At 41.4% G+C, this 16,854-nt stretch overlaps 1 protein-coding gene across 2 annotated transcripts in view; it reads right to left on the bottom strand.

Moving 5' to 3' along the window:
- Window positions 1–4,325: 4,325 nt before the first annotated feature.
- The window catches only part of MARCHF11 (membrane associated ring-CH-type finger 11), a 100,588-nt gene continuing 88,059 nt past the window's right edge, over window positions 4,326–16,854 (bottom strand). The window contains exon 4 of one of the 2 annotated variants that reach the window (XM_082724062.1): window positions 4,326–4,883. In XM_082724062.1, the coding sequence (XP_082580188.1) occupies window positions 4,561–4,883 (323 nt within the window). In that variant the 3' untranslated portion in view covers window positions 4,326–4,560. The remainder of the gene's footprint in view (window positions 4,884–16,854) is intronic. The other variant, XM_082724063.1, reaches the window with a different exon arrangement.

Here is a 16,854-nt window from a genome sequence, read left to right as displayed (position 1 = left end):
CCCACAGCTGATGCCCCTCCCGTGGTTCAACAGCTCAGTTAAAAATTCCTGCCTCATAGCTCCATAGGGCAGGATTTGAAAACATCCAGGTCACCATGATCTACCTACAAGCATTAGGCTCCATTCCCTATGCATCTTGGAGCAAACCTCTTTTTTCTACTTGCAGCTCTAGAAAAAGATAATTTTCCCCTGAAAGGCCATGTTGCATATAGAAAAACTTCTCGGAAACTTGAAAAAGTTACAAGAAAATTAAGTGACCACTAACTTGTTTTGGAAAATCAGTAAAAATGCTTTGAGGTATAGTTTGTGATGGTTTTAAAAAAATCACCAAAATTTTACAGGAAATCAAGCATAACTTTCATTCTCCCACTGCCTCCCAGAGTCTCTACTTCCTAAGGGGAACATCCCTTGAAATAACTTTGAAGTCTTTGACTAATTTACTAGATAAATCCACTGTGTGTAAAATGGCATCTTTACGAGATAATGAATTAATATCTACGTTCCACTGGGGCCTAGAACTTTGAGCTTTGCTGTAAATTATGACACCAGCTGCAATTCTGTATCACACACACACGCGCGCGATGGGAACATTTTTTCTGAAGTGATTAACTGGGTCTGAACTAACTGCCTCAAGTATCAACTTAAGGTTTTAAACCAATTATTTCTTAATATGCTAAGTATCAAATTATGTTTATGTTAGGTCATTTATACAAATATAAATTGAAAATTAAAAAAAAGAAACTTTGCCACTGAATTTGGATAAAGGATGAACTTGGAAAGAAAAATTTTATGGATCAGATATTGGTAACCTACTATCATTAAAATGTGCAAGTCAAAAAAAAAATTAAGCTACAAAGAAAAATACAAATTATGACCTCTGTTTAAAATGACACATCAGTTGTTAGATGATGGCTGATCTGATCTAATTCTGGATTAGTAAAGATGCATTCATTTTGCTATTTCACTCCATCGATAAGGGAGGGTTGATTAGCACATCATCAAAAATATTAGGCTATGCTAACAGTGTGGGGAAAAAACAAGAAGAATAGCAGTCCCAGTCCAAAACAGAAGCAACACAGAGAGCTTGCTTAATTTTGGCATATATTTAGTTAATGAGACATATAGAATAAAAAAATAATTAATCATGTTTAAGAGCAATCGGATGATAATCTTTATCCTGGGAAGCGTTTAGGAGTATTTTCAGTAATGGAGATGCTGTCTTCTACCTCACAAGATTTACAATGTGCTTTCCTCTTCAGAATTACGCATTTTGCTCTCTTCTGGGAGAGGGAGGAAAGGCCATTCCCTGCCCCCATATTTCTACTGCGTTATCTAACTTAGAGCAGTAGATTTCTGTCTGGTCTCTGCCTACTACTTCATTTCGTAGGATTTCTCCAAACTCTTTTGAGGGTATGACCACAATCCATCATATTTTAGTTCCATCTTGAGAAGTGAGTGCTGCCCTTAGGTATGGGCCTAAAGGACATTTATTCTCCCAAAAATGACTTTGCCAGTGTTACCAGTTGCATGGTTCCCTGTGGAGTTTAGTCCCAGCTACCTAGTCAACCCCGTAGAAATGGATTGTGTCTTCACATGTATCCTCTGCTCCACAACGTGAAATCTCTCATCATTACTGAAACCTGCCTATCTTCTACCCACAAGGAGCTATTCCCAGAATGTTCTTCTCTATTTGTTCCATTGGCAAACTTCTACTCATGCTTCAACACCCAAGTAATGCCAGCTCCTCTGTGATGCCTTCCCCAGCTACCCCAGGGAAATCTGCTTCTCTGGCCTGCCACTGCCTTTTGCTCACCTCTGTCCCAACACATACGCTGCAGTGCAGCATGGCCCCACAGTCTCCCTGAGAACCTGAGCTATCCTGTGGCCCACTGCTCACAGCCTCTGGCACACAGGAAGTACTCTGTAAATGTCTGTCCCTCAGATGAGTGATTGAAAAGAGACAGAGGGCCTATGGGTCTACATTTTTACAATATTGATAAATATTTTTAAAATAATGAAAATATTTCCAACTCTTTCCTTAACATAAATATTTTTGGATATTTAAGGCTGCTCAAGCTTGAATTACAGCATTTATAGCTGAAAGTTAATTGTTTATATAACTCATATTGTCTATTAAAATTTTAATTGTTAAGCAGTGAATTCAGTTCTTTAACTGCATGTCCCCTCCCCATCTGGAGCACGTCTTTGAGTGTAATTATTTCACTGATGGTACATTTCATTGAGTGGTAGTTCTACCAGATCCTATTTGAACCTTGACTCGGTCCCATGTGGGCACGTGACTCTGTGTGGGTGTGTTAGGAGGTGGGGTTTGTGAAGGTGAAGAGGAGAAATGGCAGGTGTAGACAAAACGTACATCCAAAGGGCAAGGTGCTGGAAAGCAGGAGAGCCTAGGGGTGCATACTCCTTCCAGGTTGACAAACCCACTCTGCACTCTCGAAGTGACCTCTCCACTTCCTGCACCTACCTGATGCTACAGCGAGGGGTTTCTCATCCATTCCCCTTTTTGTTTCTAGTGAGTTGATGTGAATACAAAAGTGCACGCTAATTAGGAAGGCAGACTTGCTAAATACAGAGCAGTGATCGTCTAGTCTGTGTCTAAGTCTCCTTGTCTAGTATTTTTAATGAGAGGCTCTGAGCAGTGCCTACAATGATTCTCCATTAAACGTGGTGTTGTCGAAGACTCCTCTTGGTGATTGAACAGTCCAGGACAAACACGAACACGTGTGGGGTCCAAATAATGGACTGCTTCTTTGAAAACAGATTCGCATTCCTGGTGTCTCTATTCCATGATCTGCTCTGATCGCAGGTGGCCACATTCTGAAAGACAGGGACCAAATTTATACCCAGTGACTCACCCAGGGTTGTGGTCATTAATATCGGTTAAAACAAATGACACAGAGGGGCGCCTGGGTGGCTCAGTAGGTTAAGCCTCTGGCTCCTGGTTTCCACTGAGGTCATGATCTCATGGGTCGTGGGATAGAGCCCCGTCTTGGGCTCTGCCCAAGACTGGTGGGGAGTCTGCTTGAAGATTCTTTCCTTCTATCCCTCCCCCACTCATGCATTGTCTCTCTCTAAAATAAATAAATCTTAAAAAGAAAAACCACAAACAACATAAAGAATGAGCATGTGTAACACTCTTCCTACGTCTGCCCCTAAACAGTAGTTGTTTTCTTTCTTCTGTGACTTCTGGATTCCTTCCCATTTCTGCAAAATGATCACATCCTTAACTCCTTTGTGACAGTTTAACTGGGAAAATATTATTTCAAGTACTGGTGGGATTTGTTATGTTGGAATCACAGTGCTACCTATTCACATTAACTGTTCTATCATTAATCATTCAGAGGTCATTTTTAGAGAATAGGATGTAAAGCATTTTATTTCGTATGCTTTAAAATCTAATCATCAATTACTTCAAATGACTTACGTGTTCCACTCCTGTTTCTAAGGAAAGCATGACTGCCTGCCTCTTCATTTATCCTGTCATTGCTCATTAAACTGTGCCATTTCCCTCCATTAGGAGGATTAAAAGGTGGAAAATCTCCAGGTGCCACTAGTTAGCAAACTGTTCCTGGCAAATCAATAGCCTCATTTTTCTTTTCCTCTTTTCATTTAAAAATACTTATCTAGCGAAAGAGAAACATTTCTCGCTGCTGGTGAATATATTTCCAGGGACTTCATTAAACCAAGTAATAGAATCAGTGTTTAAATGATTAAGTAGGTATATAAGCTTTTACAAAAAGAAAATCTAATTAAGATAGGGCTCACAGAAATCAAGACACCAATAATTAACCCAAGTGACTATGATCGGTCTGTAAGAGGTTATGTAAATGTGAGGCAGTGTTACTATTATGCATGAGCAATGATGCAATGTGTTGGTGGGTTTTAGGGCTCGGAGTATCCAAAGTGCCTGCCTCCTTGTATGTAACACAGTACGTCATACATACAGGAGTAAAACTATTTTTTTTCCATTCATCTTTAACTTTTTATAAGCTCTCTGGGCTGTTTCAGAAGCTAGAAAACAGGCCAACATTCCTAGAACTTGTATTTCTGGTGACAGATTATTTCAACCCAGCAAAAAAGTCCCGCTCACAGAGGGCCAGTACACAGCATCACGTCGCCTGTTGGCGCTTTCGCACCTGCCCACAGAGTTCCAAACTCTTTCCCGTCAGTAGCATGCCTGAAAAACTACACAGGGAGCAAAAAGTTTGACAAAAATATATTTAAAACAAGCAAGAAAAAATAGTTTCAGCCTTAAGGATAACTTTCATCATTCTTTTAACCAAGTAGAGTTAAATTATACGTAAAATGATTTCAAGTACCAACTTATAAAAGATGGGATAAGTCAGAAAACAAAGAACCAGAGTACTCTTTTTTTTTTTTTTCAGAAAAATGTATTTGCAATTCAAATGTTCATATAAAAAGCATAAATTTTAAAAAGTTCATAGATGTGTGTTTTTAGAAGTGCTATGGTTTTGCCATTCATTGCAATTACATTCCAAAATGTGCAGGGTGGTCTGCGCCACGCCGTCTTACACTGTGTCACACAGAAGTCACTCTCATCACAACCTCCCCTGAGCTATTGTCCTCTGACAAATCTTCATGGGGCCTCATCCGATTGAACAGATGCAGCAACACGTAGCCACACTGGAACCTCGGGGAGGTTAACTGCGTTGGGTGGACCAAGTTCCTGTTCCGCAGAGCCGTCAACGGCAGCCATAAAGTCCTGCTTGTGGAAGACTCTCCCCGGCTACTTTCTTCGATGTCTGTGGCTTTATCGTAATTTAATACATCCCAGTGTAAGTTAACAGCTCTCCAGCGCTTAAATACTCTGTAAACTGCAGCTCCTTCATGGACAATGAGACCTGAAATTCATGGAAAAATAAAAAAGGCCCGTCATGATCAAAAAAGTTAAGAATGTTGTTTTATACACAGGTAAGGGATTGAAAAAAAATAGTCAATTCTCTGTTACTCGTCATCGTCAAAAAACACAGTATCCTAACTTCTCAAATATTATGGCTAATGGTAAGCTACTTTCCAGATTACACAGGAATAATCAGTCTCCAAAGAATAAGGACACTAACAAGCACAGAGCAAAGTTCTCATGAATATAATTAACTTGCCTCATTACGGCTGAGAACATACCTTGGGCACGTACATTGCCGTAAGAGAATCATTAGGATTACTGATTCATTCATCATCTCTGACTGCCCACTGTGGGCCAAGAAACGTACTGGGGACTTTAGAAAGAAATACATATTCAAGTCATTACCATCTTCCCAGTTCCTAAAACAATGTCTGACACACAGGAGGTATGACACACGTTTTTTTTATTTTTATTGTCTTCAGTAATTCAACAAAAATGTATGTAGCACCGACTTGAGAGTTTCCGGTATATTACACTTCAGTGAGTTTTCACCATGAGCCCACCCCCCATTTTACAAACAAGGAAGGAGCTCCAGAGCAGACAACGAGTAGCCGTGGACGAGGGTTTCAAACCCAGCCAGGCTCGCTCTAGAGTCCTTGCTCTTTGTTGCCATACAGTAAACGGGATGATTACACATTTCTGAGACAGACTCTCGGGAAAATAAACAAGGTCAGGGATCGTAAACTGGCAGCCTGTAACTGGGACACCAGGCTCCATCTCTACCATCCTGCCTAGATGCCACCACACCCTGCATTTTTCAGTTACATTCAGCCTGGTCCAAGAGCTTTTGAACTGGTGACCCCTCACAAAAAGAAATTCCTCGGGGAGGTCCCTTCATTTGAGAGGCGAGAAGGAACTCTACTTTATGAGACTCAAATTCCACTGAAAGTCAGTGGAGAGATCAGTAAGCGTCTTTTCTTAGATGGAAGATGGCACGTAAATACGGCACATCAGGAGCGCCCGAGTGGCTCAGTGGGTTAAGCCTCTGCCTTCGGCTCAGGTCATGATCTCAGGGTCATGATCTCAGGATCCTGGGATCGAGCCCCACGGCGGGATCTCTGCTCAGCAGGGAGCCTGCTTCCCTCTCTCCCTCTGCCTGCTTCTCTGCCTGCTTGTGATCTCTGTCTATCAAATAAATAAATAAACTCTTAAAAAAAAAATACAGCTCTTCAGTTGGCTACAGGCACTGTTTAATTGAAAGTGAGCAGATCTACCTCCCAGTATTTAGATCTTCGAGTGCAGAGCCTAGAGAAACGCTCACAAATGAGAACAAGGAAGTGTGCTAAAAATGTTTACTATGTAGGGGCGCCTGGGTGGCTCAGTCGGTTAAGTGACTGATTCTTCGTTTCAGCTCAAGTCCTGATCTCAGGGTCATGAGATTGAGCCCTGCATCAGGCTCTGTGCTCGGACAGGGCACTGGGGCGGGGGGTGGCGGGGAAGAGTGGGAGTGGATCCGCTTGAGATTCTCTCTTGCCTCTCCCTCTGCCCCTACCCCCTTCTTTTTCTCTCTCTCTCAAAAAATTAAATCTTTTAAAAAATGCTTATTCCATAATCATTCGCATTTGAGGGGGAAAATCCCAAACAATCTCAAAGTGCCTTCTAAGAAGAGTGGATCAACTGTGTTGTGTGGCTCATTGGATCACAGCCACACAAGTGAAGGGAACAAGGTCACAGGCACGAAGATGGAGAAATCTTAAAACACTGAGCAGAAATCTCAAAGTCACATTAACAAAAACAAAAACTGAAAGTTTCAGAAAGAAATGATGGGGTTAGTAAATCATTGTTAATTAAAAAGCCAATAGTGAATCTAAAGTATACTTGAGATTTAGTATACTTTATACTTTTATAAAGCATACTTTGGTATGCTTTATAAAAGTATAAAAACATGTATAAAAATAATAACCATGAAAGACATGATGGTGGGGAGCTAAGAAAAGAAATAAGGTCCAGGAGAGGCTTCAAATAGGCTTTCTAGTCTCTAATGTCACTTTTTTTTAAATTTTGGGGATGGAGATGTGGTTGCTCAACATATTCTGTATACTTTTCTCTGCCTGAATAATTCATAGGTTAAAAAATTCAGAGAACTTATTAGGAAAATTTACCCAAGATGTACTGAGGGACAGACAACTACAGTAGTGGCGACAAATAGGGAGGTTAGCACATTGCACAGGGAGAGCAGAGTGGAAACAGTAAGGAAAATCTAGAGGGACAAAGTAATACACTTGCCAGATTTTTAAAAAATTGATAGAAATAGTAATGTGAGAAGCAGGAAGAACCAGAGGCTCACATTTTTAAGGCTGCAAAAATGGGCGATTAAAAGGATGATAGTTATCTTCCCATAGCTACAATAAGTAAGGGTTTTGAACATGGGTTTTTTTGAGAGGATTACTTCATTTTTTTGTCAGTTGAAACAATGACAGGTAAGTGATGGAGATACCCAGTTTTTGTTTTTGTTTTTAAATCACAACTGTCTAATGCCAGAATTTAAGTTTTATATCACTCCCTTCCCAGGAGATAAGCTTCTGACACATGTGGCTTTAAAGTATTCTAAGGATGTGAACATAGGCCACTAAAACAAGCATGTGGTCCAATAAATAAAAATAGATAATTGCAGAATATCACCAAAATAATGAGAAGGAATGGAAACTTCTGTTAATCATACCAATTGCAAAAATTGTGCTTTGGTCAGCTTCATTTCCTAAGGAATGATTGACAAAACTGATCAGATATTTTTTGGGAAACAGCCAGAATTAGAAGAAAGACTACCAGATATTAATTGATGATTCTATTATTAGCCTTCTGAAATCTCTGTGGGCCATGATTTAACGTTTCTGGCTCCATGTTTCCTCATTAAAACACAATCAGAGTACCTAATCTATACTTTCAGCAGGATAGTATGAATATAAATTGAAATTCATCAATTATAAAGCACTCAAATTTCCTCGAGATGGTGGCTCTATAAACACAAGACATTATTATTAACTAAAAAGTCAATAGTGAATCTATGTGGTGAGAAACATTCAGTCACACGAATCACAAAACCATTACAGCTTGCAACAGGTCCATTCTGGGGGATGGCTTCACCCCAGGAAACCACTCATTTCACAGGACCCTATTCTTCTTTTATCGATTTCCTTTAAGGGGCCACAAATCAGATCATTTACTAGAGCGTACAGTCATTTTCTGGGAATACATTCCTGGTAGCCCTTTCCTAAATACATAAATGTACCCAATGTGCACAAATAAATGCCACAGGTCTTTATAGGACATTTTGAACGGAACTGAGAGAGTTACTTGAAGTTTTCACGAAGCCATAGGACTCTTGAATTTCCATAGGACTCTTGAAATGCTGCTTCTTAATTGCATTTCAAGTTATGAATGATGCTTAGATTTTGTTTTATTCCCCCATGAGCGTTTGGAATTATTCCTTGCCCTTTAGGAGCTTAAAGTTTCCTGAAACAGGAGAATGCACTCCACCCCCAAGTTGTCTTCTGGAAGGTACATTTCCCCCTTTCTTCTCTGAATCTTCTAGAATCACAGCAAATGCCTTTTGTACTTGTAATGAGAACATATGGCTACTCCCATCACTGAAATTCAAGAGTAAGGATTCATTTGACTTTAGCTCACAGGCTGAAAATCCAACAATTAAAAATCATGCTGCCATACTTCCTTACCGACGATCTTATCTCCTCTTGTTTCACAACTCACTTCTTCTAGTTGCTTCACTATCTGAGCAACACCTCAAATTAAGTTTTAAATGAACTTGTCACCTTGATATTTCAGGTCATATAAGAATAGGCTTAGATTTATTCTTAGATTTATATTTTTCATCTGAGCCACCAGACGTGAAAGGAAAAGCAATGATAATTTCTGTAAAATGTAAATATTAAATATTTTAGGATGCTTGCTACAGTATTAATAGCATGGATGTCCACAAGGTAGGATTCATAGGAATTTGGGGTTTTGAGAGTTCAGTAATTGTGTGTGTGTGTGTGTGTGTGTGTGTGTGTGTGGTTATCATTTCCCTGCCAGTAACATTTAACTAGAGCACCATTTTATTGATGTGCAAAAGAAACACTTTTGTTAGGGAATAATCTTCTTTAAAAAGAGCAAGTTTAAATGTTTCTGGTTTCACTGAAATTAAAGCACAGTAGTCGTGTATAGGTAAAATATCTCCCCAATTTGTAAGTGGTGTGTTGGTTGAAATTCTTATATAGTAGTAGAAAATGAATTACCCAAAGAAATGATGGGGGAGACTATCCAGGCACAGATATGCTCATACACGTGCGCACACACACACACACACCACTTGTTCGTGTCTATTTCAATACAAACAAGTGATGTGTTATAATGAACAGAGACTTGCCAAATTTATAGTCAAAAACAAATTTTGATATTAACAACCAAACTACCGATCAAAACATTTCATTTCTTGTGTTACCTGTATCAGCTTTTGTTCAAATAAGTTTGGTTGTTCTTCAAGACTTTAATTTTCATCAAGGATCTGTTTTGTGCCAAGCACTGTTCTAAGTGCTTTATTTGCATGATTTTCACTTAATCTTGACATCGACTCTACAAATAGACCGTGATTGAACAATTTCATGGTTGAGGAAATTGAGACATGGAGAGATTTAATAACTGTTGAAGCCCTAATCCTTCATGTGATGGTATTTCGAGGTGGGACCTTTGGGAGACTTATTAGAGCTATTTTAAGTCATGAGGGGAGGCTTTCATGATAGGATTAATGCCTTTCTGTAACATGAAAGAGAACCAAGAAAAGGCCATGTGAGGACACATGAGTATGACAACCATCCTCAAACCAAAATGAGAGACCCGACTGAACACTGAACATGCTGCCATCCTGACCTTGGACTTCCCAGCCTTCAGAACTGTAAAAAAATAAAAGTCCTCTGTTTCAGCCATCCAGTCTGTGGTATTTTGCTATAAAGGCTTGAACAGACAAAGACAGACCATGTAGAGCTACATCACCCTCATTTAAAATATGAATAAATTAAGCCTTGGAGACTGTGATTTGGGCGAAGTTATATAATTAGCTGCCATTTTTAATATCCTTGTGTGTCACTGACACTGTTATATCTCTAAGAGGCCCAATGAAATAGCCCTTTTCTCCTCTCCCTACCCACGGGAAGAAAGTTGTTGAGGGCAACACTACGTTGGTGAGAGCCTCATCTGGGAAGCTGCATCCACCCTGAGCTTTCCCAAGAAGTACAAGGTCCACAAAGGGATATAAAGGCTAAAGCCCTGTGTGCTGTTCTGTCAAAACGACCTTTGCGAGAGCTGAAGAATTTGCAACACACAGCAGATATTTGGCCAGAAAAGGCTCTTGACTGTGAAAATTCCAAGATTTCTAGATTAAATTTCACCACTGTCCACTGCCAAGATTTCTTTCAGTCTCTCTCCCTCTCTCCCCACCTCCCACAGTGAAATTTACACATACTCTACAAAATACAATCGGTGTCATCCTGAGAAGTCAGTGTGCACCAGAAGCAGACCAGGGACTTTGGGTCCCATTTAATCCCACTTAAGAACAATTTAGAGTCAATCTCATAAAGTAGACCCATGTTTGACCCCTTAATTTCCATTACTCGAAGACCAGAGCATGGTTGTTCAAAGAGTATTAACTAAATAATACTGTGGTCAAAGATACCCTTTGTTGCATGATCTTTGCTAGAGTGTCATAAAATACATTGATCTTCCTGGTGTATTTTCCCAACCTACCCCAAATTTAAATGCTCAACAGTTATGGAGACTTAGATGTGACTATAGAGGCAAACACTTTAAAAGTCACTCCCCCATGGGGCACCTAAGTGGCTCAGTTGGTTAAGTGTCTATCTTAGGCTCAGGTCATGATCTCAGGGTCCTGGGATCAAGCCTCAAGTTGGTGGGAGGTGGTGTGGGGGGGTGGTCTCCCTGCTCAGCGGGGAATCTGCTTCTCCCTCTGCTACTTCCCCACTTGTTCTGGCTCTCTTTCAAATAAATAAAATCTTTAAAAAAAAAAGTCATTCTGCCATTGTTAAATCTTGTTAATATGAACTTTGAAGAAATAATCATGAGTGATTCTTTCTTTGTACACTGAATGCTTTTTTTTTTAAACTGAACTATATGCACAGCTTAAAGAAAAAAACAGAAGTGCAAAAATATAAAACTTACAGAGATGAAGACTGAAAGACGATATAATAGATACCGTCCCTGAAGTCCCTAGATTCACAACACAAGGCCATCATAAACTGATATCTTAAAAGTCAAGTCTCTGGGACCTACAATGTCCTGATTATATATGGGGATTTTTGTGAAAATGTATTTCCGGTGCTGCCCATATCAGAACAAATAATGTTAAGAAATAGCCCACATAAAATGCACTTACAACTAAAAAAGATGAGTTGATTTTTCCATTGTTGAATATAAATTTTATATGTATATGTCATTCTGAGAATATGTTAATTCATAGATTTAAATTGAGAATGCCAGGCTCATCATGAGAGCATAAAGTCCAGGGACTTAAGCACTCAAACTATTGGTAAAATCTTCTGTGCAAGAAATGTAATAAGAATAAGAATTATTCACAAACTTCCCACAGCACAAAAACTCTTGCAACTAGAGGCTGGCTAATTTCCAAATACTGATGACCTGACCCACCCAGCCCCAAAGCAGAGTACGCAAGAGTATCCATGGGGAAAAGATTATTACAATAGTGAAGACCCTGAGTGATTGCTCCTCTCGGAGTTCACAAAAGAAAACTGATGGTGTCTGTCCTATGACCCTGTCACTCTCCCTGTCCTCCTGTCTGCTCAGTGAAGTCCAGTCCTCAGGCTGGATGCAAAGAGCACACGGGCACTAGATCTTCCGTGTTGATGATGTCACCGCCTGGCGACTGAACCAGATGGCAAAGCCAAATTTTAATAAGGAAGATAATAGTTTACTAACTGGCAGGGAATGAAGTACACTCTTTTCCAAGAGGTCCCGACAAGGGTTGAATTTGTTTCCTTTTTGTTGTTGTTGTTTATTTATTTATTTATTGTTTCTTGACCTGCTATTCCTATTTCAGTTACTGACCATCCCCCAAGTCAGTTAGGCTAAAACCCTGGAATCACTTAGGCTCCTCAATCCTCTTGCACTAAATTCTGTTCATTCTATCTTCTGAGCAAATCTGTGATAAAGCTGTAAGAGACTTCCCTGGAATGATCCACTCTCCTACATTTTCACCATGAATTATTATTAAACATCTTCAAGGTCCAAATTCTCTCATAATTTCTTCTCTGGCCCACTCAAAATTAATCCTTCTCTCCTACCTTCTACCTCACCACAAAGGAAATACCTGCACTGTTTTCCTTATTACCTGCACTGGAATAATTTTTTTCTATGCCCATGACCTCAATCAGCCAGGTGCTCCCTGAGGACAGGAGCCCAACTCCCACTTCAATGTTTGAAACACAGCAGAAACTCAAAAATCTTCACTGAATGAGAAGGAATGAGAAAGAGAAGAGTAGCCATCACTGGGATTTAAGGGGTGACAAGGGTCAACTTCAGTCTAGTCATGATGGTGCCATGAACACAAAATTAAAGTATTGTTCTTTAAAATTGTGAAGTACTACCTTAAGATATCAAACTAAGACACTGGGATATGCGACATGCACTCCAAGACTAGAGATGAAAAAGGCTTAGGAATCGAGGCCCATGTTTCATACATAGATAAGTGCATGTATGCCTACACGCACACACACACACACACACACACAAACACACACACACGCGGCCTGGCAGGGGCTAGAAGAGCTCAAATCCTTTGCAAGGACTTATTTTCAGTCCCAGTAAACTGTAGCCAACCCCTCCATGGTGTTGTTCCCTTGTCATCAAATGTCTCCCCACATCCAGCAGTCACAAACCCAGCTAGTCACAAAAGGACTACACTCGGGCCTAAGGCATAAGAGGTCAATGTGGATTCTTCTCTGCTATGTCCATGCAAAACAGGGAGCATAAGAGATTGTCCATTCATTTGACTATCTGCTGTTCTAAGAAGCCAATCCGTCAATCAATCATTTTAATTATTTCTTTTCTTAGTAGATGGGAGATTCCCGATCTTTCAATGGCTAGTCCTGCCTCTCAAATCTACCTCTGGCACAGTCACAGAACATTCCTCAAAAGCTGCAGATTTTGTTACATGTTACAAAACACATGATATGTTCATTTTCTAAAGGATTAAGAGAATTCACAGGAGAGAAGAATTGTTATATCATCTAAGTTTCTACCCAAAAGTGTCTGTGAAAAAAAGTCACCTATGGACATGATTGTTTCAATAAAAGAAATGAAGGAATAAGCCCATTGCCCTAAGAGATGACAAAGATATCCTAGAGTCCTCCTATATCTGGGAGCATGGAATAGAACTAGTTTAATTTCTGCTGAATACAACTTCAAATCTGTCCTTCAAGTCATGAGCAGATGAAACACCTTGCAGCAACAGGATGATGTCATCTATCACAGCAATCAGCAGTGGACGTAGTCACTGAATTTCAAAATTAGAAAATACTGGGTATGATTTCATCTAATCCCTTTGTTTGGGGGCATGAGGACTCTGAGGCCCAGAGAAGTGACATGGCTTGCCCAAGGGTCCATAGTTAGTGCTAGAGCCCAGGATCAGAGCCAGACCTTTGATGCCTAGTCCAGTGTGCTTTATACTCTGCAAGGTCTCAGACCTCAAGAGCCATCCTTGGCCAAAGTCAGTCCACATTAGTGTCTCCTTGGCCCAGGAGATATTATATCATGAAGGAGATAGAATCACAGTCTCTTCAGGAACACCCAAAGCTGGGATGAATGGTAAGTTCTGCTCTGGTCTTTATCTTAAAGAGTATACTGTAGCACTGGGAAGGATTACAGTGACCCTCACAATTTATAGAAGTAACTCTGCAAACCTCAGCAGAGCAGTATGGGGTTAAAACCCTATCAATGTCCATTTTATGTTTTAATTAAAGGTTTTAGAATTGGGGATCTACTTTGGTAGATTTCCAGTTCTTTCCCCCACATTCTAGTATATGGACTGAACACAGATCTTTTGTTTTTCTTAAGTAGGCTCCAAACTGAGATCGAGAGACAGAGCCTGAAAGGACTGAGCCACACAGGTGCCCCCGAGCAAACACAATTCTTAGGAGACTGTTAGTGGGCTTTTCCTAGTAGCACGTAGAAACCCAGCTAATTTAATTTGCCTTCTTCTCCAATGGACAAACCGTCTACTGCAAACTCAAAAAACATGATTTTATTCATCTCTAGAGCAAAGCATGTATGTATTAGCTGTTCTATTTTTCAGGACTAGAACAATACTTAAAAAGATCTAAACTAAAATATCCAGAGCCTGTTTATCTTTAGGACTGTAATGGGCTACTTCATCTTTGTTGGCTTTGTTTTTCATTTCTTTTAAATCGTACAGGCGGTGGGTAAAAATTCCGAACAGAAACAACCACCTAAACATAAATAAAATTTCTAACGCTTTGATTTCATTCATGCAACCTCAGTAAGGTTTTTTTAATCAAAAGTATTAGTGGATTTTTTAACCTGAATATTAAAGTGCTCAGACCTCAGCTTTCCCTAATATTCTATTCTGTGACCTAGCAACAAAATTCAAGGTTTCGATGTGATTCTTTACATATGTAATTCTTATTTGGAAATTGTCTCACTCAGATCAGTGGAAAGTGATTGCTCTTGGAATGCTGTATTAAGTCTTTCTTATTCTCTACTAGTATTTCTGTATGTTCTGTATGGCTCTACTGATTTAGAATACACGAGTAAAGGTTTCACAAAATGGCTACATTACTTTGGGTTTGGGAGGAAATTTTTTTCCCCATTCCTGATCGAAATTCAGCTCCCCCCTCCCTCAAAAAGGTATTTATTCCCACTGTTAGCCTCAGGTGTTTGAGACACCAACTGATGGTGGTTTCACTTCCTGAATAAACAATATCATCTTGCAAATGAACCATTCAAGCTCAGCATACATGAAGGGGTATTTACTAAATAATAAATAGAATTAACTGAATCACATAAATATTTTGACACAGGCTCTGGAGGACAAGGTCTGGATTCCAGTCTCAGAGCCCTCTTCCACTCTGTGTGACCTTGGGTGGGGGTGGTGAGGGTGTCCTCCTTAATGGTGCCTCGAGTGCTTTCATCTCGGGAGACAGGAACAGCAACAGCACTTACACCTGGCAGGAGAGTGTCGTGAAGATGAAATGGGAAATCTAAGGAAAATCCTTTTGTATAGTACTCGGGTTAGAAAATAAAATCTGAGCCATTATTACAGTGTGGTCTTTAAAACCTTGTTCCTGCATACTGGCCCCAGGCCCCCAGCCTCTGCGCTGCGCAGGGACGCAGCATCAGAGGAGGGATCATATTCACATTTTCTTTGGTGAATAAAGCTCTTGGCTGCAGAACAGCCTGGGGCCAGGAGATCCAGAGAGAGGCAGGTTCGGAAGACCCATCTCCAGGATTTTAGGCTCAGGAGCTGCCTCTTCATATCATGGTCCCCTCTGCCACACAATGGACTCTGATCTCTCCTCCCAGGAGAACTTCTGGTTCTGAGCCGGGGGCCTCAATACCAACCCTGTCTCCCACAGGCCTAGGGACATGCTTGGATCCCTCAAAGGTTGTTTGGCTGTGCAGGAGCCTCACGCATTTAAATTCCCACAGCTCTTCTTCCAGAAAGCAGTAAAGCCACGCAAAAGAAGGGGTAAAGTTGCACAAAACACGTGTGACCACGTGAGCACACAGGGTAGCCACGAAGGCAGCCCCTCCTGGCCCCTTGACCACTCTCAACCATCCCCGGTGCTCTGTCCCCTGGTTCCCGGGCCCCTCGGCCCTCTTGACACACACGACTTGGTGTTTCAGGCTGTTGTGGATGACCCGACCACGACCTGAGGTGCAGGACCTTCGCCCTCCGCTGTGCACCTTTCACTCCAGCCTGGGCCCTTCCCTTCCAGAAACCGCTCCAGCTGCAAGCTTCGGGACTCTCCCACTGGGTGCCAACAGCCACTGCCTCCCGGGCTTCTTAACCACTTTCTTAATCTCTGCGCGCCCTCCTCCACCTTCTGAAGGCCAGGCCCCTGGACAGCACATTCCTTCCCCATCGGCCACTTCTTTCTGGCTTTGGTTCCTTCCCCAGCACCAAGAAGACACCGCCTCCCCCAGACCCCGACCCCCGAATCACTCTCCCAGCCCTGGAGATGAAAGTCAAGACTGCCAGCAATACTCGGCTCTCTGCAACTCTACACAAACCCCATCTCAGCCCAGCCTCCAAGTTCACCTCTCTCCACTTACTCCTTGTCCCCAGTGAGTGAAAAATAGAGCCACTAGGCCTTGCAAGTCACGGCCACCCTCATTCCAGCCTCCAGGGGGCGCTCTATCTTGCCCAGGGCAGGGACCAAACCCCTCACCCAGCATTGATTTTCATTTCTAATGTTCCCCTCAGATGCTTTCCCACACTGTGCCTTGACCCTACTACCAACTTGACTGAGAACGGGGGTCTTCTGCCAGGAAGCCCTTCAACTTGTTCTCCAGGAGCAGTACAGTCAGCCACGCCCCGCCATGCCACCTCTCTGCCTTCTAGCCCTTCTCAGGGGCACCACGCCCCTCCTGAGCAAGGTCAACCCCTCCCCTGAGGGCTGGGGGCCAGTTCTGCGTTCACATAGGCATCAAGCTGTTCATTCTTCAATCTTTCTCTGGTTTCTTCTGGATCTTTCTTCTCAGCATTTGTCCCCGCCTGGCTCTACCATTAAAACAAATAAACAGGAACTTCTCTCAATTCCACACCCAACTCCAGGTTCTGCCCTCATTTGACTGTGTCCTTGTTCAGCCAAGATTTGTGAACCTACATTCTGAGCCCCCTTCTGCCCGTCCCAGCCACTCTC

This window comes from Mustela nivalis (assembly GCF_964662115.1).
Source record: "Mustela nivalis genome assembly, chromosome: 3".
Classification (NCBI taxonomy): domain Eukaryota; kingdom Metazoa; phylum Chordata; class Mammalia; order Carnivora; family Mustelidae; genus Mustela; species Mustela nivalis.
This window is presented reverse-complemented; position numbering and strand designations above follow the sequence as displayed.